The 24586-nt window shown below is 45.2% G+C and overlaps 1 protein-coding gene across 3 annotated transcripts; it reads left to right on the top strand.

The window, feature by feature from the left end:
- Positions 1 to 4809: 4809 nt before the first annotated feature.
- LOC100382739 (uncharacterized) lies at positions 4810 to 22314 on the top strand. Of its 3 annotated transcripts, NM_001175456.1 has the most exons (7): positions 4862 to 5183; positions 5527 to 5879; positions 9316 to 9384; positions 21118 to 21256; positions 21385 to 21451; positions 21537 to 21658; positions 21761 to 22120. In NM_001175456.1, exons 1-7 carry the CDS (start codon positions 4904 to 4906, stop codon positions 21898 to 21900), a joined length of 1170 nt encoding a protein of 389 aa, NP_001168927.1. In that variant the 5' UTR covers positions 4862 to 4903; the 3' UTR covers positions 21901 to 22120. The 3 variants fall into 3 exon arrangements, with proteins under 3 accessions (XP_035822930.1, XP_008677581.1, NP_001168927.1); XM_008679359.4 differs by lacking the exon at positions 9316 to 9384 and having other exon boundaries at positions 4811 to 5183; positions 21761 to 22314; XM_035967037.1 differs by lacking the exons at positions 9316 to 9384; positions 21118 to 21256 and having other exon boundaries at positions 4810 to 5183; positions 21375 to 21451; positions 21761 to 22314.
- Positions 22315 to 24586: the final 2272 nt, after the last annotated feature.

Here is a 24586-nt window from a genome sequence, read left to right on the forward strand (position 1 = left end):
CTAATGACTCATACTAACAATGTTGCCTATCAATCTACTTCCTTTTCTATTTTTTGGTGAGGATTCAGTTAGCTCAACAGGTTGTACACTTGTACAGTTTGGAGAGAAAACCATTTCTATAATAGATTTTTTCGTTGACACAATTTCCGTTCGTTTCCATTTAATTTTTGGTCGTATTTGTTTGTTTTCGTACACCCATATAACTCGCACCCATTTCCGTTTGTGGTTGTTTCGCTCCTGCTCTCGCTTCTGACAATGAATTACGGGAGCACAAACGGGAGAGGGTTTTTTTCGTCCATTTTCATCGCTACACGTGCCAGGATTGCCGTTGACGACGTCCGGTGCGTCGCTTGCCTGCAATCGTGAGTCGTGCCCTACTCGATGCTCACAAGTGTTCTGACAGGCGACCAAGTCGAACACAAGACACATGTCATGTCTTATGCCACATCGAATACATAGTGATCAATATTGGGCGATGGGAAGACTCCAACGGCTAACTGATGTTGCATGTTTGGTGAGTTCTGACAGGCGAAGTTTGACAAATTTTCTAATGGTAACCTCTAAGATGACAACGGACCTATCCGATGCACCACCAAACATGTGTTGAGTATGTAGAGTCTACAGTGGGGTTCAAACGACTATTTTGGAGTGCATAGCCTATATATACCCCTCCAACTGAGCTCAACTCAAATCCATGAGCTAAGAAACATCAAATAGAAGTTAGAGGATCATCTCCAAAGCATCCAAGCATCCAAGTGCTCCAAAATCATAGTATGCTTAGTGTAAACATCTTGCGAGAGCCTTAGATAGCAATAGAGTTGCTGGAGAGCTTGTGTTGAGTTGAGCTCAGTGAAAAGAGAAAAGAAAAGGTGATCAAGTCCTTGTGGAGTTGCTGCTCCAAGTTGTAAAAGTGATCAAGAGCCTCCAAATTTGCGTGGAGTGCCTTGTGAGAGAGATTGCTCTCACTATTTGACAAGAGAAGAAGACAAGTTCTATCTTGGTGATCGCTTGAGTAGGAAAGGGTTGAAACAAACCCGGTTCTTTATGAACTTCTCAATAGAGACATAGGATTCTTTGTCAATTTGAACTTCGGTAAATAATCCTAAGTTTCTTATACATTCTACTTCCCATTTGCATTTGCTTTTGTTCTTCTAGATAATACTTGCTATTCATATCATTTTATCTTTATCTCTTATAACTTATTGCTAGTCTTTATTTCGCACTTCAGTTTTGCTAGCAACATAGCAAGTGATTATCTCGGTATATATCTTGGCTATATTGTTCTTATTCTAACCACCAAAGTAAGAAAATTCGGATTATAGTTTGTTATTTGAGTAAGAATTTCAGGTATTGCCTATTCATCCCCATCTAGACTATAGGACACTCTCCTTGACGATGATCAGCAGGTCTCACCAGTGCTCGATCTCGACCACGTACATGCGTGCATGCGTTCCCCAACATGGCACAACCATAGCGCCTTGACATCCGATGTGAGGCACACGGAGGAGCGTCGGGTCATTGGAGGCGGTGGGTAGGTCTACAACATCAGTGGCAGCGATGATCTAGTGGTGTTGGTGTTGGAGGTGCGACATGGAGGGTGGGACTAGGGGCCGTTCGTTTCCCTCTACTAAATTTTAGAACCTATCACATCGAATATTTAGATGATAGTTAGAAGTACTAAATATAATTTAACCACAAAAATAATTATATAAATAAAAAACAAACAACAAGACACATCTATTAAACCTAATTAGTCTATGATTCACTAATGTGATGCTACAGTAAACATTTGACAATCATGGATTAATTAAGATTAAAAATTTTGTCTTATTATTTAGTCTTCATCTATATAATTATTTTTATAATTACACTATATTTAATACTTATATTTAACATTCAAACATTCGATATGCCACATACTAAACTTTAGTCCGTGGAATCAAACACCCCTAACATGGTTGTATGGCGGTAGAATAGGGCGATGACCACAAAGGGGACCCGATGGAACGCTAGGTGGAGGAAAGGAGGGTGGTGTCCGCGTCCATGGCTAGGGTGTGATCAATAGAGGGAGTCAGGCTATCTTTAGCAAAATCTTCTATATTCTTCATCTATATTTCATTTTTATTATTTACTCTAAACGCCCCGTTTGGATCATTGGAATTGAATTCCATTCTAATAATAGTAATTTAGGCATATATCAATTAAGCTAATTCGGTTTTATGCAAAATATATTTGTATATTATTATTAGCAAGATGTCGGAGATATTTATGTGCTACATTTTTACTATAGAGGAGTGAGACGAATAGTGTCATGTAAGTTATAGATTAGAAACCAATTCTAGTAATGCATAAAATCATTTCCCACCCTCCACCCCATGAATTTTAGATAGGCTTATATCTGAACTTTGGAAAGTGGTGGAATATCAAATTCCAAAATAAATAAGTTACTTTATTGAGTGAATTCCAATTCCTCTAAAATGAAGGGATCCAAACGCCCCGTAAAAGATTTCATCATCTATATCTCTTCATCTCCAAGAATGTTCTCTAAATATCATCCTCTATACATAAATACCTATGTTAAAGGTATATTTTATTTTAAATTTTTGTACATACATATTTGTTACACTCTTATATGTTTAATATATATTTTTAGTTTTGCTTAATATATTGTTCAAAGTATTAAAATAGATGGAGAATAGGAGTGATGATCTTATATATAGAAAGGACGAAGGAACGTCATGTATATTGAAGACTTGTTTGGAGGCCACAAAACCGGAGAAGATTAAAGGAGCTAAAAATTCATTCTTATTTAATTTTCAATAAAAAAGGATTTTATCCCTTCCAATTCTCTTCGATATTTTATCTTCCAAACTAACCCTAAGAGATAGAAGAGAAAAAAAATCTCTCCTAACTATAAGGTAAAGGATCCTTAGTCATTGTTGAAGAGGTAACGAACCATAAATGGACACGAATGGTGGCCCGACAAACGAAGGTGAGGATCAGATAAAAATGTGATAAATATGTTGGCTTTTAAATAAAATCCTCTATTCAAACAGACGTTTTAGATATATAGCTTTTACTATATATTTAAATATACAACATATTTAAATATATAATAAATCTCTACTATATTTAAAGCATCAGTTTTAACGGTTGTTATGCGTCATCTTGAAGCTGTCTAACCAATAAAACATCATACTCAAATGTTTCTAATATTGAATATAAATTGTACATATGTATATATGATTTTTTTTAAAAAAAAATAAAAAAATAATCGTGCCGGGCAGGACCAGCACTATGGGCCGAGGCTATGGCCCAAGCATCACACGACGCTCGTGCCGGATTGGCCCAGACACTATTAAATGGGTCGTGCCTCTGTTCGGCTCGCCAGACACGACACATTTGGCCATCTATACCTCCGTACGATAATGATGGTCCTTGCCTCAGTTGCCACCACCTCGTTCGTCATTCTACTTCTTTTCTCTCTCCCCTCATGCCTCCACCTCCGCGCCACCCCATTCTCGGCAAAGGGCGTAGAAGCAGGCGCCTCCTACCCATATTCGTCCGACACCGACTCGTGCGGTGGCTATAGCACGTCCACGAGGACGTTTCACATCATGCGCGCACCATCGTTTTTGCCGTCGTCGAACGTCCCATTCGTCTTCCCTGCCTTCGCCTTGTTCTTCCACCCCAATCTGCTGCCCCATGCCCACGGTCGCAGCCGTGAGTCGACGTTGACGCGGGTACGGGGCGAGTCGGTCGTGCTCCTGGCCTTTCTCCGTGCTTGCCGTTGAGTAGGACATGGTGGCGCCTGCCACGCTTAGATTATCTTAGCGATGAGGAGTCCAGGTCTGAGATATTGGACAAATAAGGCCCATAGCGTGGCAGCAGTCGGTATATGCTACGGAGTTGGTGCTGGTGTTGTGTCGCTTCGGCGGGTTCAGGGCTGGGAAGACACTCGTATTATCTCGCCCTTCTCGGGCTAACGCTTGGTGCGGGTGCCTTTTGGTTTGGAGCTGCTCCAGCTGGGCTTCTTTCTCCGCTTGCGTGCTCTCTCCCTATATATCTAGCAGTATACTACCTATATCGCCTCCAGATGCCCAGGTCTTCGTCGTGTCCTTCTCCGGCAACGAACAGGTATGCCCGCCTCTTCCCTTCCACTCATGTTCTACGAAACCTTGAAGGTGGGGGAGGCGAGGGATGTGGGTCTCTGATTTGCTGCCTATGGTACCCGTGCGTCCATAAAAAAATATTATGCGAAGAGTGGAGACGACCAATAAAAAATCTTGAGAACTTTTTTGTAGATAATTTACGTGGGTATCGTTGTGAGCCGTCGCAACGCACGGGTAACCGACTAGTTTTATATATAATATGAGGAGTATTATATATGTATATATATTATTCGTTTTTATCTATAATCTATAACAATATACGATCTACCTGTTTAAACTTTGTAAAATCACCCAACCAAATTATTATCACACTCATAAAATCCACTAAGTCTACAAAAAAAATTACACCTAAATCTAACGCATCATCAAAACCACGGTTTAGATAATTGGATAACCCATCTCTTATGGTCACTCAAATCTATTAAACAATATTATTAAAATTATCCCTTATTCCTCACTCTTCCCCCACTCAGCGGTCGATCTACCCCTTTTCGGAATGTAGTGTTTGCACCGCTATATGCTGGTTATATTGATTGTTCAGTACTAAAGAGATAAAAGGAATTTTCTTTTTCAATCACCACAGTCAGGGCCCACGAGGTCATGACACTCGTGGTTTAGGCCCATGGGCCGGAAATTTGTGGCGGCCAGGCGGCCAGCTGCAACTCTCGGACTGCAGCATTCCATTTCCAGGAAGGCCACGGCGGCGAGAACTCACTCGGGCGCTGCCGGCGATGTACGGCACTTCCGACCCCACAGCTGCGGAGCGCACGGCTTTCCGGCGTGCGGAGAAACAGTACAAGCTTTACAAGACACTCAACGTCAAGGGCAGGTCCAGGTCCAGGTCCAGGTCAGGATGCAGGCCGTCTAGCGGAGAGGGAGGTGGCGCTGATCTGTCAGCCGTAGTTGACTTCCATGCTCTGCTTGCCGCCGACGGGGAGCTTCCTGACGGGATTGGTCGGCGTGAGTGCCCCGGATTCGACCGCCCCGTGTTCTGCTTCTTGGACCGGCCAGGTAACTGTGATCTCCTTTCGATTCTTTGTTTGGGGCTAAAATTAGGTCGTCAGGGTTTTTTCTTTCACTAGCGAATCTGAACATGGCACTTCGAACAGGGGAAGGTCTTGCAAAGTAGATGCTGTTTTAGTCCTGTGATGACATTTCAGGAGTAAAGCTTATGTGAATACCAAATCATCTTGTTTAACACTTTTACAATAAAACTATGCGTTCCTGCCCAAATTTGTGTGTAAACATCAAAACTTGCAAGTCATTTCTCATTTCCCATATGGCCAAGAAATCATAATGCCATTACACCAAATATTTTTCTGATATATTAGTACTCTTCTCTGTAACTCTGCAGGGTTCTATTTCATTCCTGGTGCTTTATCAACTGAGGAACAATGCTGTTGGATCAGGGAAAGCTTGAAAACATTTCCACAGCCACCTAATAGGACTAATTTGACTGCAATATATGGTTCAATTTCGGACTTACTCATCGCTGCCGAAAATCAACAGATATTGGTTGAAGCAGAAAATCCTGATATCCAAGAAAGAAATAAACAGAATAATTGTGGAGGGAAAACAGAATCCAAATACTTCAAATTTGTGGACTCAGAGAGCCAGAAAGGGGAAGAGCATAGGTCAAACGCAGCAACTACCCTTGTGAGGAAGCTCCGGTGGAGCACCCTTGGTCTGCAATTTGATTGGTCAAAGGTATGTATCCGGTTGCTTTCATGGCAATGCTAATTGCTAACAATAAGTTCATTTATATTATTGCTTGAATTCTGGTTTGTGGTGATATTGATGTATTATGAATTTCTGAAACATTATTCTGCAATAAAAATATGTTCGGAAGGTTCTACAATTGTTTCAAAAGTGTTCTATTCAGATCAATCATATTATTATTACAGATATAGAATTCCATTGGAGTGTTAAGTGTATGTCAAGGCACATCCTATAGGACCATACAACAGATGAGGCTTGAGGCTCTCCATATATAGTTGTCATTCCACTAGTGGAGATCATTCTCTCAAATCCCAAGGTTAGTAACATGGTATAATAGCAAGGATTAGGGTTAGGTTAGGATTAGTTCAATCCTCCACCATGATCCAAATCAATTCGGCAACCAATTTTTTTGCACGCAACACGCATTTCTTCTGGCTTGCGGCCCGTTGGCCGGCGTTTCTTTGTAGGCGACTGTCACAGATGTTTGTCTGGTCACCAATAGTCGATGATCACTGTTCATGGATATCTTTTGTTTCTGTTATTTTGGCTGCTGTTTTTTCACCTAGCACTCATGATCCTGCTCTATGTATTCTTTTCCCTCCACGTGGGTGCACTTTGCTGTTCATTACGGGAGATAATGTGGAACATATTTCTCATGTGAAGAAACAAGTTGGTGTGCAATTATTTTGGGTACTCTCAGTCATCTCTTAGGAATTAAGTTTTTTACATTCTCCAAAGGGACATTATCTTTCTCAGTCTAAATGCATACAAGAACTTTGCTTATTCAGCCATTACTGATTCTTAGACAGATTGCCGGCCAGGCCAGGGGCGGACCCAGGCCCATGGCTGCCTGGGCCACGGCTAGAGATGGCCAAACGGGCCGGCCCGGCCCGGCCCGGCCCGGGCCCGGTGAAGCCCGGTCAAAACCGGGCCGGGCCTGCTGAGCCAGCGGGCTTAAGTTTCTGTCCAAGCTCGGCCCGCAGCGGGCCTAAACGGGCCGGGCCGGCCCGTTTAGCACGAAAAAACGGGCCGAAAAGCGGGCTAAACGGGCCGGTAAGCACGTTTTAGTGTAAAAAAACGGGCTTAACGGGCTTAGAGGTAAACGGGCCGTGCCGGGCTAGCCCGCCGTGCCTAGTTTCCTGTCCAAGCCCGCCCGCTTATTCTACCGTGCCGGGCTCGGACCGGGCCCAAAAAGCGGGCTTCGTGCCGGGCTCACGGGCCTCGTGCTTTTTGGCCATCTATAGCCACGGCCCGGGGCGCAGGCCCAAATTTTTTTTAGAAGAGCTCTGTCCTCTGGTCTCTGCCGGTTTTCCCTCTGGCTTCTGGCCTCGCTGAGTCATAGTTATATGTATGTATATGCATCCGGCACACTGCAAGCTTCACAAGCACAGGATAACACACATGCAAACAAGAGCAGGCTACGACCACCTACATGTGTCCTACATATTTACATACTAGGCTAGTAGCAAGGCCTCGGACAGCACATGATAGGCTCCTGCTAGTCTAGAGAGATGGATAGAGGGAGAAACTAGAGACCAAACCATCGAGCTAGGATAAGCAAAAAAAATTCCAAGCTAGCAAATGATTCTAAATCGAAGAGGCAAAAAAATTACAAGCCACAGGGCTTACAAACTACTACCTCCATTTTCTTTTATTTGACGCATGATAGTTCAATTTTACACTAGCAAACGTCAAATAAAAAAGATCGGAGAGAGTACGAAACAAGATATTTCATACAACCATCTAATACCATAATCACCAAATAAAATTTCAAAAAGTTGCGACCAAATAAACAAGATCACATGGCTAGAAATTAAGTTTGAGATTGAGCCTCTGTGGAGAGACCTTTCTCATTTATGAATATCATTAAAACTGAGTTGCAGAATAAGACAGGAAACAAATGGCTTAACCATCGTATGATTTCCTTCAAGTCGCGTTCTTAATATGATTTCCTTCAAGGTTCTGGAGCAAGAAGCATTAATGTTGATGTTGACATGACACATTTGGAAAGAGCTACATCATAACTTTTATGCCATCTTTAGCATCTATGACAACATTGTTTCTGTAACGCCCCGAATTTTTGCAGTTGAATTTTTTCTTTTCTTTACTCGCCAAAATTCGGGCGTTACCTTTTCCTTTTCTTTTTCCCCTCGCTAAACCTTGACCTTTTCCAAAGTTTAGCGGGATTCGGTTTGGAATTCCCGTACGTATAAAAACCCTAAATGCTTTATGTTGCTCGATGCACCATGCCGAACCTTGCATTTCTTTTGATTGCTTTGAAAGTGCAAATGCATTCATGTAGAAAGATCGGATTTTGAAAATGTGGAGAAGATCTTTTCTTTCTTTTTCTTCCTCCCTCTCTTTTTCTCTCCTCTTTTCCTCTCTCTCCCGCGCCGTGGGCCGACCCCGGCCGGCCCAGCCGCCCCCTGGCGCCCCCCCCTTGGGCCCAATAGGCCCAACCGCCCCCCCCCACCTCCCCTTTTTCCCCCAATTCTTTCTCCCTCCCTCTCATTTTCTCTCATTTTCTCTCCCTCTCCCTAAGCCGCCGCCCCTACCCCTGCCCTAAGCCGCCGCCGCCCCCTGCCCAACCGCCGCCCTCGGCCGCCCCTGCCGCCGGCCGCCCCTCGCCGTCGCGCCCCTCCCCGGTGAGCTCCCCCCTCCCCCTCTCCTCCCTCCCCCATCCCCTCTCCCCTTTCCCCATGGCCGGTTCGGCCGCCTCCCTGCCCGCCCGGTCCGGCCGCCCGCCGCCCAGCCCAGCCGCCGTGGCCGGCTCGGCCGCCCCGCCCCCCCCCCCTGCCCCGCCGGTTCGGCCGCCCCACGGCCGGCTCGGCCGCCCCCTGCGCCGCCCCCTGCCCCGCCGGTTCGGCCGCCCCTGCGCTCCGCCGGTTCGGCCGCCCCGCCCTCGCCAGCTCGGCCGCCCCCTGCGCGCCCCGCCTAGGGCCGGTTCAACCGCCCTAGGGCCGGTTCAACCGCCCCCCCCCCCCCTTCTGTTTTTTTTTATTTTTTTTATTTTTTTTTATTTTATTTTATTTACTTTCTGTGATCATAATTACTGTATTTTAAGTAGGCTAATCACTGTTCATGCTATGGAAAATAGGAAGTTTAATTTAAAATTCCGTTATGTTATTGATTCACGTAGTTAATTGTTTACCCTGTGCAATGTTGATCAACTAAAAGTGATTAGGTTTCCATTAGTATATATAAATATGTATAACAGAATTATTTTGTTAAAAACCAATTGTGTCATTAGTGCATAAGATTTAACCCCCCCCTGCGAGACCTTTCCCGTTTCTTTCTAGCCATAACAAATGCGTTATCGAATGTCATACTTGATGCATATTCGCTTTATTTGTTATCTTGTATGGTGTACTGTTCTTTTGTATTAAATATGTGGATGGATGTATGTATGTTTGCGCTCGCATAGAGAACGATCCGGTCGAAGAGCCCGAGGAATTCGCAGGAGAAGCCCCTGAGCAGCAGTCGTTTGGTGGAGGCAAGTGTCCTTTGACCTATCTCTGTCCTATTCATTCTTTAATTCACCTCCCGCTTTACACATTTATACCTAAGGATTGACTAGCTTTTGTTATCCATGTCCTTGTTTACCTATTTGGGTCGGATTATTACTACTTAGTCTGATGCTATTGCTCAACTCTAATCAATGAACATGATGTGATTATCTATGATACGCTGTTTTCCCGTTCTTCTTTATGATTATACTTGTGGTTTTCAAGGGGACTCGAGCGGTTTCTCGAGTGCCTCTCCGTAAGGACCTGTTCTATGGATGACCGCCCGGGAAAACAGTGCAACCATGAGGGTGGAATGGGGTGCCCTTAGCTGAATAATTAGAGGATCCGGGGTGTAGTTCACTTAGCCGTCGTGCCGTCAATGGGGCTCGGTGTATGCGGCTCGCTCTGCCAAGTTTGGGTTCGCCCCTTGGGGAGGAGTGCGGTGCATTTAGGAAACCTAACGGGTGGCTACAGCCCCGGGGAATCTTTGTAAAGGCTTCGTAGTGAATCCCTGGCCATTCACCTCGGGAGTGAATAAGGGTCTTGCAAGCCCGGGCCAGAGAGGGAATCACGGCTTGTGGGTAAAGTGCACAACCTCTGCAGAGTGTTATGAAACTGATATATCAGCCGTGCTCGCGGTTATGAGCGGCCAAGGGAGCTCCAGAGATTAGTGATACTTGATCAGAGATATTGTGGTACAGGTGGCAATGAGATTGATGGTTCTGGTTATGATTATGGTATTGGTAAGTGGTATTCTTTCCGTTTGGAAAGGATACATCGGGTTAATAACTTGGGTTAATGCTAAAACTTGGCTTTCTACTAGTAAGTAATAACCTGACCAACTAAAAGCAACTGCTTGACTTATCCCCACATAAAGCTAGTCCACTACAGCCAAACAGGATACTTGCTGAGTATGTTGATGTGTACTCACCCTTGCTCTACACACCAAACCCCCCCCCCAGGTTGTCAGCATTGCAACCACTGCTCAGGAGAAGATGAAGCTGTGGAAGGAGACTTCCAGGAGTTCCAAGATTACGACGAGTTCTAGGTGTGGGTTAGCGGCAACCCCCAGTCGGCTGCCTGTGAAGGCCGCGTTATCTACGTTTCTTTTCCGCACTTTGATTTATTGTAAGAACTATATGGACGTCTCAGACGTATGATGTAATCGACTATTTCCCTTATTAATACTATTTTGAGCACTGTGTGATGATGTCCATATTATGTAACTGCTGTGTACGTGAATAACTGATCCTGGCACGTACATGGTTCGCATTCGGTTTGCCTTCTAAAAACCGGGTGTGACATAAGTGGTATCAAAGCCGTGCTGACTGTAGGACCGCTAACCTAGAGTAGAATGGTCGTTCTAAGGATTATAGACCTCTGTCTCTTCCTTGACTTTGATATCCCTTCAAAAGTTGGTCCTACTGACCAAACCTATGTTCTACTATATATTATACCTTGCTGAAAATCATGTTTTATTCTAATCCTTCACCTACTTATGATTCATTACTTGCTGGTCATATTAATTCTGTTCTCACCCTTTTGCTTGCGATGTCTTTTGTAGATGGCTCGACTTAGACACACTGCACGAAAGTCAGTCATCCCCTTCTTACCCTCCCGCCTTGCTGAGCGTCCGCTTCGCCGTCCCGTGGCCGGACAGTCCAGCCACTTGGAGAGACTGCACCACCGCCTGCGTGAGGAGCAGGAACGTCGACGACAGGAGCAGCAGAGCTCTTCCCTCTCGCTCCACCAGGAGATAGAGTCTGTGAGGAGCTGCTCCCCTGTGCTTCCTCTGGAGCCGCCCCCTGCACCACCACTGGGCGCCCCAGCTTCTGGAGTAGCTGCTGGAGGAGACCCAGACGACGGAGATGGCGACGACAGCTCGAGCCACGACACCGACTTCTCTGCTAACCCTGAGCCGGAAGGATGGGTTGCTCGACCCATCACTCGCGACGCTGCTCGCGGGTGTCACTTCCACGATGCGCTCGACACCCTGCTACGTCGGGCATTTGACCGGCATACTTGGTCCGTCGAGTATCGCTGTGTGGTCTACCAGCATAGTCGCGGGGTCTACCCGGACCGCTGGGAGGCGACTTGCTTGGTGCGCTGCCCGGAGGACAGTCTCCAGGGTGCAGAGGCCTGTTCAGAGCACTATTCTATCTCTGAGCGGGACTCAGCTGAGGCAGCCATGCAAGATGCTGCACGGCGTGCGCTTTCGCACTACTGCTCGGTTTTCGGTGGGGCAGCTGACGGTCTTGACCTGAAGTATTACCCCCGCCGTTCATCTGGCAGCACAGGAGGCGTGATTGTCTCACCCGTCGGTGAGGGCAATCCTAGGTTGAGCAGCACAGTCAACCTAGCCGCCGTGCTAAACACGGAGCTGGACCATGCATTAGACGAGCTGAGTAGGGCTCGTGCTGAGATCGCCCTGCTGCGGGCTGAGCGCGCGGAACGTCGTTTTCTGGACGGTGGTTCCCCCGCTCCCGTTGGGACTCAGCACCCGTACCGCTCACCTCAGCGTGGACACCAGTCTTATGGCAATCCCGCCTGCAAGACCAAGATAAACCTAGAACCATAGATCGTTAGAGTTGGATCTTGTAATTAATACGAAATAAATATATACATAGAAGCTTCAGTCTTAGCGTTAGTCTCGGTCTTAGTTAGTTTTAGTTAGACAGGGTAGTTTGCTATATCCTGTGCATTTATGTTTGTCATGATGAACTATGTTTGGTTTGGATCTTTGTAATGATTGTCACCAGAGTGTGGGTATCCCCTGCATTTTGGTTTACATACTATGTCAATAAAGTTAGTTATATAGTTGGGAAACCCATTATTCTCCTTTCCTCTTTATCTGAGAAGCTGTGTGGTCTGTGTTGGAGATCAGTGAAGATGCTCATCTGTTCAGTGCTGTTGGAGAATTCTATACTCTTTTCTTATGCTGCAAGCTTTGCCAGATCAGTTCTGATGTGTGGTTGCGTTCTGCAGATGTCAGAGAACAGGCGTAGAGGAGGAAGGCGTGCTCAGCAGGAGCGAGCCGCTCCGCAGGATGAGGTGCCCCAGCAGCAGCACCTGCCGCCCCCGCCCCCGATGTCGATCGAGCAGATGTTTCTGATGCAGACTCAGGCAGTTCAAGCTATCGGTCAGACTTTGGCCGCCATTCAGCAGCAGCAGCAGCAGCAGCAGCAAGCACCACCCCAGCCTCAGATGCCTCAGATGCCTAGAGATAAGCGTGCTGAATTCATGAGAGGTCATCCACCAACGTTCGCTCATTCTTCTGACCCCATGGATGCTGAAGATTGGCTGCGCACTGTGGAGCGGGAGTTGCATACCGCTCAGTGCGATGACCGGGAGAAAGTCTTGTATGGTCCCCGTCTGTTGAGAGGAGCAGCCCAGTCATGGTGGGAGTCTTACCTCGCCACCCATGCCAACCCCGACACCATCACCTGGGAAGAATTCAGAGGTAGCTTTCGTCAGTACCATGTCCCTGCAGGTCTGATGACAGTGAAGAAGGAGGAGTTCCTGGCCCTCAAGCAAGGGTCATCGTCTGTCAGTGAGTATCGAGACAGGTTTCTGCAATTGTCTCGCTATGCTCCTGAAGATGTCAACACCGACGCCAAGCGACAATACCGTTTTCTGAGAGGCTTGGTTGACCCTCTGCAGTATCAGCTGATGAATCACACCTTCCCGACATTCCAGCACCTGATTGACAGAGCGATCATGACGGAGAGAAAGCGCAAGGAGATGGAAGATCGTAAGCGCAAGATCAGTGGACCCCAGCCTGGAAGCAGCAGCCGTCCCCGTTTCTCAGGCAATCAACCTCAGCAGTTCAGGCAGAACCAGCGTCCACCTCAGCAGCATCAGCAGCGTCAGCAGTATCAGCAGTTCCAAAGGCAGTACCCTCAGAATCAGTACCAGAACCGTCAGAGCAATCAGTCAGGAGGTCAGTTTCAGAAGCAGAATCAGCAAGCACCTCGTCTTCCTGCCCCAGCAAATCAGCAGAACAGTCAGGCAGCACCAGCTCAGGTTGGAAACAGGGCGTGTTTCCACTGTGGAGAGCAAGGCCATTGGGTGATGCAATGTCCGAAGAAGGCAGCCCAGCAGCAGTCAGGCCCCAATGCCCCAGCGAAGCAGAATGTGCCTCAGCCTGGAGCAGGCAATCGCCCTCAGCCGCGTTATAATCATGGAAGGCTGAACCACTTGGAAGCTGAAGCAGTTCAGGAGACCCCCGACATGATAGTAGGTATGTTCCCAGTCGATTCCCATATTGCAGAAGTGTTATTTGATACTGGAGCAACACATTCTTTCATTACTGCATCATGGGTAGAAGCACATAATCTTCCAACTACTACCATGTCAACCCCCATTCAAATTGACTCAGCCGGTGGTAGAATTCGAGCTGATAGCATTTGTTTAAATGTAAGTGTGGAAATAAGGGGGATAGCGTTTCCCGCCAACCTTATAGTAATGGGTACTCAGGGAATAGATGTCATCCTAGGGATGAATTGGTTAGATAAGTATCAGGCAGTTATCAGTTGTGATAAAAGGACAATCAAGTTAGTGTCCCCACTAGGAGAGGAAGTGGTGACCGAGTTAGTCCCGCCTGAGCCGAAGAAAGGAAGTTGTTATCAGATGGCTGTCGATAGCAGTGAAGCAGATCCAATTGAGAGTATCAAGGTTGTGTCTGAATTCCCAGATGTGTTTCCAAAGGATTTACCGGGTATGCCACCAGAGCGGAAAGTTGAATTTGCTATAGAGCTTCTTCCTGGAACCGCCCCTATCTTCAAGAGAGCTTACAGAATATCTGGACCAGAGTTGGATGAACTTAAGAAGCAAATTGATGAGCTGTCAGAGAAAGGTTACATCCGGCCAAGCACCTCGCCTTGGGCCGCCCCTGTCTTGTTTGTGGAGAAGAAAGATGGTACCAAGAGGATGTGTATTGATTATCGAGCTTTGAATGAAGTCACGATCAAGAACAAGTATCCTTTGCCCAGAATAGAAGATCTGTTCGACCAGTTGAGAGGAGCCAGTGTGTTCTCCAAGATTGATCTGAGGTCAGGTTATCATCAGCTCAGGATCCGACCTTCGGACATTCCGAAGACGGCATTCATTACCAAGTATGGTTTATACGAGTTCACAGTGATGTCTTTTGGTTTGACCAATGCGCCAGCGTTCTTTATGAACTTGATGAACAGTGTATTCATGGATTATCTTGATAAGTTTGTGGTGGTATTCATTGATGATATTCTGGTCTATTCTCAAAGTGAAGAAGAGCATGCAGACCATTTGAGGATGGTATTGCAGAGATTGCGAGAGCACCAGTTGTATGCAAAGTTGAGCAAGTGTGAGTTCTGGATCAGTGAAGTCCTGTTCTTGGGTCACATAATCAACAAAGAAGGATTGGCTGTGGATCCGAAGAAAGTGGCAGACATTCTGAACTGGAAAGCACCAACGGATGCTCGAGGAATCAAGAGCTTCATTGGAATGGCCGGATATTATCGGCGATTCATTGAAGGGTTTTCGAAGATTGCGAAGCCAATGACAGCGTTGCTAGGCAACAAGGTTGAATTCAAGTGGACCCAGAAATGCCAAGAGGCCTTTGAAGCGCTGAAAGAGAAGTTGACAACAGCGCCTGTCCTAGTCTTGCCTGATGTGCACAAGCCCTTCTCGGTGTATTGTGATGCTTGTTACACAGGTTTGGGATGTGTGTTGATGCAAGAGGGAAGAGTTGTGGCTTACTCGTCCCGACAGCTGAAGGTTCATGAGAAGAACTACCCAATCCATGATCTAGAGTTGGCAGCAGTGGTTCACGCACTGAAGACATGGAGGCACTATCTGTATGGACAGAAATGCGATGTTTACACAGACCACAAGAGTCTGAAGTACATATTCACTCAGTCAGAGTTGAACATGAGGCAACGAAGATGGTTAGAGTTGATCAAAGACTATGAGTTGGAGATTCATTACCATCCAGGCAAAGCAAACGTAGTGGCAGATGCTCTGAGCAGAAAGAGTCAAGTCAATCTAATGGTTGCTCGTCCGATGCCTTATGAGTTGGCCAAGGAGTTTGACAGGTTGAGTCTCGGATTTCTGAACAATTCTCGAGGAGTCACAGTTGAATTGGAACCTACCTTGGAGCGTGAAATCAAAGACGCGCAGAAGAATGATGAGAAGATCAGTGAGATTCGGCGATTGATTCTAGAAGGCAAAGGCAAAGATTTTCGAGAAGATGCTGAAGGCGTGATATGGTTCAAAGACCGCTTGTGTGTTCCCAATGTCCAGTCCATTCGGGAGTTGATTCTCAAGGAAGCTCATGAGACAGCCTATTCGATTCACCCTGGCAGTGAGAAGATGTATCAGGATCTGAAGAAGAAATTCTGGTGGTACGGAATGAAAAGGGAAATCGCAGAGCATGTGGCTATGTGCGATAGTTGTCGAAGAATTAAGGCAGAACACCAGAGACCAGCTGGATTGTTGCAACCGTTGCAGATCCCTCAGTGGAAATGGGATGAAATTGGTATGGATTTCATAGTCGGATTGCCTCGCACTCGAGCCGGCTACGATTCCATTTGGGTAGTAGTGGACCGCTTGACCAAGTCAGCCCACTTCATACCTGTCAAGACCAACTACAACAGTGCAGTATTGGCAGAATTGTATATGTCTCGGATCGTTTGTCTTCATGGTGTGCCAAAGAAGATAGTGTCAGACAGAGGAACGCAGTTCACCTCTCATTTCTGGCAGCAGTTGCATGAAGCCTTGGGCACGCATCTGAATTTCAGTTCAGCTTATCACCCGCAGACAGATGGTCAGACTGAAAGAACCAATCAAATTCTTGAAGATATGTTGAGAGCCTGTGCGTTGCAAGATCAGTCCGGATGGGACAAGCGATTGCCTTATGCAGAGTTTTCCTATAACAACAGTTATCAGGCCAGTTTGAAGATGTCACCATTTCAGGCGCTGTATGGAAGGAGTTGCAGAACTCCGTTGCAATGGGATCAGCCTGGAGAGAAGCAAGTGTTTGGGCCAGACATTTTGCTTGAAGCCGAAGAGAACATCAAGATGGTCCGAGAGAATCTGAAGATAGCGCAATCAAGGCAGCGAAGCTATGCAGACACAAGAAGAAGAGAGCTGAGTTTCGAAGTCGGAGACTTTGTCTATCTGAAAGTGTCACCGATCAGAGGAGTCAGAAGATTCGGAGTCAAAGGCAAGCTGGCACCCCGCTACATTGGTCCGTACCAGATTCTTGCAAGACGAGGAGAAGTGGCTTATCAGCTCAGTTTGCCAGAGAATTTGTCTGCTGTGCATAATGTCTTTCATGTGTCTCAATTGAAGAAGTGTTTGCGTGTGCCAGAAGAGCAGTTGCCAGTGGAAGGTCTTGAGGTCCAGGAGGACTTGACCTACGTTGAGAAGCCAGCTCAGATCCTTGAGGTTGCAGATAGAGTCACCCGAAGGAAGACCGTCAGAATGTGCAAAGTCAGATGGAGTCACCACTCTGAGGAAGAAGCAACCTGGGAGCGTGAAGATGATCTGATGGCCAAGTACCCGGAGCTCTTTGCTAGCCAGCCCTGAATCTCGAGGGCGAGATTCTTTTAAGGGGGATAGGTTTGTAACGCCCCGAATTTTTGCAGTTGAATTTTTTCTTTTCTTTACTCGCCAAAATTCGGGCGTTACCTTTTCCTTTTCTTTTTCCCCTCGCTAAACCTTGACCTTTTCCAAAGTTTAGCGGGATTCGGTTTGGAATTCCCGTACGTATAAAAACCCTAAATGCTTTATGTTGCTCGATGCACCATGCCGAACCTTGCATTTCTTTTGATTGCTTTGAAAGTGCAAATGCATTCATGTAGAAAGATCGGATTTTGAAAATGTGGAGAAGATCTTTTCTTTCTTTTTCTTCCTCCCTCTCTTTTTCTCTCCTCTTTTCCTCTCTCTCCCGCGCCGTGGGCCGACCCCGGCCGGCCCAGCCGCCCCCTGGCGCCCCCCCCTTGGGCCCAATAGGCCCAACCGCCCCCCCCCCCACCTCCCCTTTTTCCCCCAATTCTTTCTCCCTCCCTCTCATTTTCTCTCATTTTCTCTCCCTCTCCCTAAGCCGCCGCCCCTACCCCTGCCCTAAGCCGCCGCCGCCCCCTGCCCAACCGCCGCCCTCGGCCGCCCCTGCCGCCGGCCGCCCCTCGCCGTCGCGCCCCTCCCCGGTGAGCTCCCCCCTCCCCCTCTCCTCCCTCCCCCATCCCCTCTCCCCTTTCCCCATGGCCGGTTCGGCCGCCTCCCTGCCCGCCCGGTCCGGCCGCCCGCCGCCCAGCCCAGCCGCCGTGGCCGGCTCGGCCGCCCCGCCCCCCCCCCTGCCCCGCCGGTTCGGCCGCCCCACGGCCGGCTCGGCCGCCCCCTGCGCCGCCCCCTGCCCCGCCGGTTCGGCCGCCCCTGCGCTCCGCCGGTTCGGCCGCCCCGCCCTCGCCAGCTCGGCCGCCCCCTGCGCGCCCCGCCTAGGGCCGGTTCAACCGCCCTAGGGCCGGTTCAACCGCCCCCCCCCTTCTGTTTTTTTTTTTATTTTTTTTATTTTTTTTTATTTTATTTTATTTACTTTCTGTGATCATAATTACTGTATTTTAAGTAGGCTAATCACTGTTCATGCTATGGAAAATAGGAAGTTTAATTTAAAATTCCGTTATGTTATTGATTCACGTAGTTAATTGTTTACCCTGTGCAATGTTGATCAACTAAAAGTGATTAGGTTTCCATTAGTATATATAAATATGTATAACAGAATTATTTTGTTAAAAACCAATTGTGTCATTAGTGCATAAGATTTAACCCCCCCCTGCGAGACCTTTCCCGTTTCTTTCTAGCCATAACAAATGCGTTATCGAATGTCATACTTGATGCATATTCGCTTTATTTGTTATCTTGTATGGTGTACTGTTCTTTTGTATTAAATATGTGGATGGATGTATGTATGTTTGCGCTCGCATAGAGAACGATCCGGTCGAAGAGCCCGAGGAATTCGCAGGAGAAGCCCCTGAGCAGCAGTCGTTTGGTGGAGGCAAGTGTCCTTTGACCTATCTCTGTCCTATTCATTCTTTAATTCACCTCCCGCTTTACACATTTATACCTAAGGATTGACTAGCTTTTGTTATCCATGTCCTTGTTTACCTATTTGGGTCGGATTATTACTACTTAGTCTGATGCTATTGCTCAACTCTAATCAATGAACATGATGTGATTATCTATGATACGTTGTTTTCCCGTTCTTCTTTATGATTATACTTGTGGTTTTCAAGGGGACTCGAGCGGTTTCTCGAGTGCCTCTCCGTAAGGACCTGTTCTATGGATGACCGCCCGGGAAAACAGTGCAACCATGAGGGTGGAATGGGGTGCCCTTAGCTGAATAATTAGAGGATCCGGGGTGTAGTTCACTTAGCCGTCGTGCCGTCAATGGGGCTCGGTGTATGCGGCTCGCTCTGCCAAGTTTGGGTTCGCCCCTTGGGGAGGAGTGCGGTGCATTTAGGAAACCTAACGGGTGGCTACAGCCCCGGGGAATCTTTGTAAAGGCTTCGTAGTGAATCCCTGGCCATTCACCTCGGGAGTGAATAAGGGTCTTGCAAGCCCGGGCCAGAGAGGGAATCACGGCTTGTGGGTAAAGTGCACAACCTCTGCAGAGTGTTATGAAACTGATATATCAGCCGTGCTCGCGGTTATGAGCGGCCAAGGGAGCTCCAGAGATTAGTGATACTTGATCAGAGATATTGTGGTACAGGTGGCAATGAGATTGATGGTTCTGGTTATGATTATGGTATTGGTAAGTGGTATTCTTTCCGTTTGGAAAGGATACATCGGGTTAATAACTTGGGTTAATGCTAAAACTTGGCTTTCTACTAGTAAGTAATAACCTGACCAACTAAAAGCAACTGCTTGACTTATCCCCACATAAAGCTAGTCCACTACAGCCAAACAGGATACTTGCTGAGTATGTTGATGTGTACTCACCCTTGCTCTACACACCAAACCCCCCCCCCCCAGGTTGTCAGCATTGCAACCACTGCTCAGGAGAAGATGAAGCTGTGGAAGGAGACTTCCAGGAGTTCCAAGATTACGACGAGTTCTAGGTGTGGGTTAGCGGCAACCCCCAGTCGGCTGCCTGTGAAGGCCGCGTTATCTACGTTTCTTTTCCGCACTTTGATTTATTGTAAGAACTATATGGACGTCTCAGACGTATGATGTAATCGACTATTTCCCTTATTAATACTATTTTGAGCACTGTGTGATGATGTCCATATTATGTAACTGCTGTGTACGTGAATAACTGATCCTGGCACGTACATGGTTCGCATTCGGTTTGCCTTCTAAAAACCGGGTGTGACAGTTTCGTCGTACAATTTTTCTTTATATGCTACTATTAGAGTTTATGGTCGCTTCGGCCCTGGTCTTGGCCAATTTCTGGGTCCGCCACTGGGCCAGGCCTTATTGGCCGTGCCTATTGGTCAAGCCTAGGTCTTGAGCCCATATGGTTTTTTATAGATTGGTTTCTATCTTGATAGGCAAAGATATCCAACGGTGGTGATACTAATATAAACTAACCCGAGTTGATCCTTGCCTATATATCAATGTTTACAAGTCGGGCGACCAGGCGACTAATCGCGATTAGGGCGACGATTAGTCGACCTAATCGGTCCTGGTTGACCTCTGGTCGTCCGTTAGTCGTCCTATGGATTTAAGGACATATATATATATATATATATATATATATATTGCATCAGCAGCAGCACTGACGCCGCTGGACGGCTGGAGCACTTGGAGGCTGGACCGCTGGAGCAGAGACGTCGGCAAGGACAGAGGAGAGGAGAGAGACGTCGGCAACGACAGAGGAGAGGAGTAGGGTTTTCTGGCGGTTGGGAAATGTTCTGGCGGCTGGAAGGGTCCTAGCGGCTGGGAGCCTGGGAGGGTTTTTGAAGGGGCGGCTACTGTAGATGGGCCAAAAACAAGAGGGAAGCCCAGTACCAAAAGTCCAAAACTGCAACGACCAAAAACGACCAGACAGTGCTCGACCAGACGACTAATCGTTCAGGTCGACGACTAGTCGGACGACTAGAAACCCTAATCGCGTCGTCTTCCTAATCGCCCACTTCCAGGTGACCAGTCCGACTAATCACGATTAGTCGGACGACTTGTAAACACTGCTATATATGTACATTTACTCCATGGCTCTGTAATCTGTCTATTTTTTACTGTGCAATTCGTTTGCTTTCACTGGTAATTGCTCAGCTGCAACACCTATAGATCTGCGCTTGCAGCATCATGCTACTTATACTATGTCTCTTGAGGATTCTTGCTATCGTTTGTTATGGATAACTGTTGTCGAGTCCTTCCTTGGTCAACAGTATAGGCGGCGCCATAAGTCTAGGATATGGGCCCATGAGGTTCTCTATGTAGTTGTCATCTCCACTAATGGAGATCATTCTCTCAAATCCCCAAAGTTAGTAACATAGAGATAGAGCACATAACAGAATATTACAACTGTAAGGACATTTAGTAGGAGTTGACTTAAGGAGCTATTCTGCCAGTTCAAAATTGTTCAGGTGAAGCTATATCTGGAGACAACTGTCTCTATCACAAACAATATCTCCCATTGGCCATATAACCTGCATTTGGAAAAATAAACTCCTACAAACCATTGCTAGAAGTAGCATATTATGTCTTCGTTTTTCTTTTGTAAAATCCTTATGCTTTGGCAGCGGAACTACGATGTATCACTTCCACACAACAAGATTCCAGGTGCTCTAGCTAGTCTTGCCAAAAAGATGGCTATTCCAGCTATGCCTTCTGGAGAAGAATTCAAGCCAGAAGCTGCTATAGTGAACTATTACGGTCCAAGTATGTATAGTATGTCCGTTAAGATAGTGAAGGCTTAGATTGATACATTTTTTTAGAGTTATCTTGATGAGCTGTATTCATGCTCCTTCTCGTTTCTGTACTGAAATACTAAGCTTAGATTGATGTAGGTGACATGCTTGGTGGCCATGTTGATGACATGGAAGCAGATTGGACAAAACCTATTGTAAGCATAAGGTATGATGGCCCAGCTTCTTACCTTTATCGTGATCTTTACTTCTTCTAAACATAGCGTCTTACCAGTTGTCATTTATTCTTTTAGTTTGGGCTGCAAATGCATCTTTCTTTTGGGAGGAAAGACTCGAGATGAAGTTCCAACAGCAATGTTCCTGCGCAGCGGTGATATAGTTTTGATGGCTGGGGAAGCACGAGAACGCTTCCATGGTATTTTTTGTTGTGAAATGAAATTTATTTATAAATAATATTAGAACACCATAGCTCATTAAATTTCATTTCTATTGTAACCTTTGGTTTACATGTTCACAGGTGTACCGCGGATTTTCACAGAGAGTGACCAGCAAGAAATCCCTGCACTGATTTCACAACTATCTAGTGGAGATGACGTCTTTATCTTGGAGTATATCAAGAATTCTAGGATAAATATCAACATCAGACAGGTCTACTGAAGATCAGATTGGTTGCAGACTTACACATGAAAGTTTGGTGGGAAATGCTGCTTTCTTGCTGCAGTCAGGTCCATTATCGTAGTATAGCTCGATTAGGGGCATCTGGAATAGCAACTGAGGACCTGAAGGGTTGGAAGGTGCTACAATAGTAGTGAAACTAACCATATGTGTAACTTCCATTGGATGAGGGTTTTTTTTTCAAAAAAAAATTTTGATAACCTGGCAATGATCTCAAAACTTATGCAGGATTGCTGATCTCGGGATTAGCCATCCCTAGCTGATTTCATGTTGTTATCTTTTCTGACGTGAATATGCTCCTCAATTTTGCTGCTACTGTAAAGATATTTGTAGACCTGTTTGAACTTATTGCTTGATGATCTCATTTTGAGGAGTCTTAGGCTTTCCAAGAATTAATTTCCTAGTATTTGCATGATCTCTCATCTTGAGGAATTTTAGGCTTTCTCAGAATTTATTCGCCAGAATCTTGACCAAAGTTATGTTAGTATCATTTACTTGAGGAATTTTAGGCTTTCTTAGAATTCATTTGCCAGAATCTTGGCCAAAGTTATGTTAGTATCATTGTATAGATTGAGCTTTTGTTTAGTACTGCATGGCTAGCCAAAGGTGTTTATTTGAAAATTAGCTCATAGAGTCAATTTCCAGGTTCACGGATAACCCGCCTTGCATCTCTTGATGGGATTGGGCCAGGGAGTACATTTTCGTTTTGCAACTTTTGAGAACCATATTGTTGACCAAAGTTTGACTTTTATGTTTTCAAATTCTAAACCAAAATATAACAAAAACCAAACCGGTTTCCGTTTCTTGGTTAGTACCGGAAACAGTAAATTTTACCGAAAACTGGTACTAATGAGCGAGATAGTAATCCCTGGATTGGGCAGTGAGCGAGATTGTAATCCTTGGATTGGGCAGAACGCTATCTATCATGCAATGTCATGCAAGACTGGAACAAACCTAAAGGCCTGTTTGGATCCCACGAAATGAAACCATTACATGTTATTACTAGATTACTTTTGAATTCCTCTCGAAGTCTCAATTCTTGGGAGCCAAAAAGGGCCTCATATGAAAATAATACTCCATATGTCCTGCTACAGCATTTGAATGTTAGCAAACTTGCCAGGACCTAGATGCTATGAACATCCCCCAACCAACCAGACCGGCAGCTCTTGCAGTATTCATCATCAACACAACTAAGTACACCCGCCACAAACAATACACATCCAGGCAACATTTCCTAATGTCATTTCTGTGATCATAGCTGAAGCTGCTGCACTTGCATTGGGAACGACTGTCATCTCTTCCCTGCATCTTCAACATCTAAACTTTCTTTCAGACAATGGAGGGACTCAACTACGCATTTTCAAGGTTGGGAGGGAATTTAACACTACAACCCATCTTCTAGCTAGGCAGACTACTCATATTTTTTTTAATTAGGGTTATAACTCTCCAACCATCACACCATCATCTTATCATTTTTCACCATTTTTTGAATAGAATTCAGGTGTTTTGTGACCGGTGAGATTCGAACTACCTCTCTCTCGTGTGTAACCTCCTTTATCACTACATCATTATATCATTTGTGTCTATATTACGTTTTCATTCCCCATGTATTATAACAAATCAAGAGTAAATTCATTATTTGAGGCACTAAATGAATTCAAATGAAAATGTTGTCAACTGTAAAGTTGCATAACTTTTCAAAATCTACAACTTTCATATTGATAGTTTCTTAATCCAAGGTCGTTTACAAATTTTGAATTTCAAATTTGAAAACTTCAAACATATTTTTCTATGACAAGATGATTTCAAATAAAAAAATATCAATTATAAAGTTTCATGACATTTTGAGACCTACAACTTTTGTTTTTGATGGCTTTCCCATCCGAGGTGGTTTAAAAAATTCAAATTTTAAAATTCAAACAAAGTTTTGCATGACAATATGATTTCAAACCAAATTTTGTCAACTATAAAGTTTCATAACTTTTTAAGACCTAAAACTTTCATTTTGGTGTTTTTTTTTCCATTTGAGATCGTTTTGAAAATTCGAATTTTAAATTTTTAAAATTCTGACGTAGTTTTTGTGACAAGATGACTTCAAATTAAAAAGTTTCCAACTACAAAATTCTATAAATTTCAAAGATCTACAAAGTTTATTTTGGTTGTTTGATCGTTTATTCATCCCACATGTTGGTTCTAATATTATTCACAAATCTTATGCGTATCTCTTGTAATTTCATAAACTACGAGAGAGATATAGTTTTTATGAACAAATTTACTTTTATTTATTATATAAAGAAATGACTAAAATATAAATTGTACATCTTGATGAATTATATAAATTTGTAGTTGAAAACCTTTTCATTTGAATTAATTTACTGCTTCAAAATACGATTTTTTAATTGTCTTTGTCTAGTGTTGAAAAAAAATCGGCAAACGAAATCTTTGCCCAATGTTTTTTTACCGAGTGTTTTTTGTTCGGCACTAAGTAAAGAGTTTTTGCGGAATATTTGATATTTGATACTGAGCAAAGAGTTGATATTTGACACTCGTGAGTTTATTGATGTTTGCGGTTTTTAAGGTTAGATCAAATCTTGATCCCAACATCATTTTTGTTTTTTTTTTGTACCTATAAATTATTTGTGTACACGAAATTTGTTATCAAAGCATA

The sequence above is a fragment of the Zea mays genome, chromosome 4, assembly GCF_902167145.1.
Source record: "Zea mays cultivar B73 chromosome 4, Zm-B73-REFERENCE-NAM-5.0, whole genome shotgun sequence".
NCBI lineage: Eukaryota > Viridiplantae > Streptophyta > Magnoliopsida > Poales > Poaceae > Zea > Zea mays.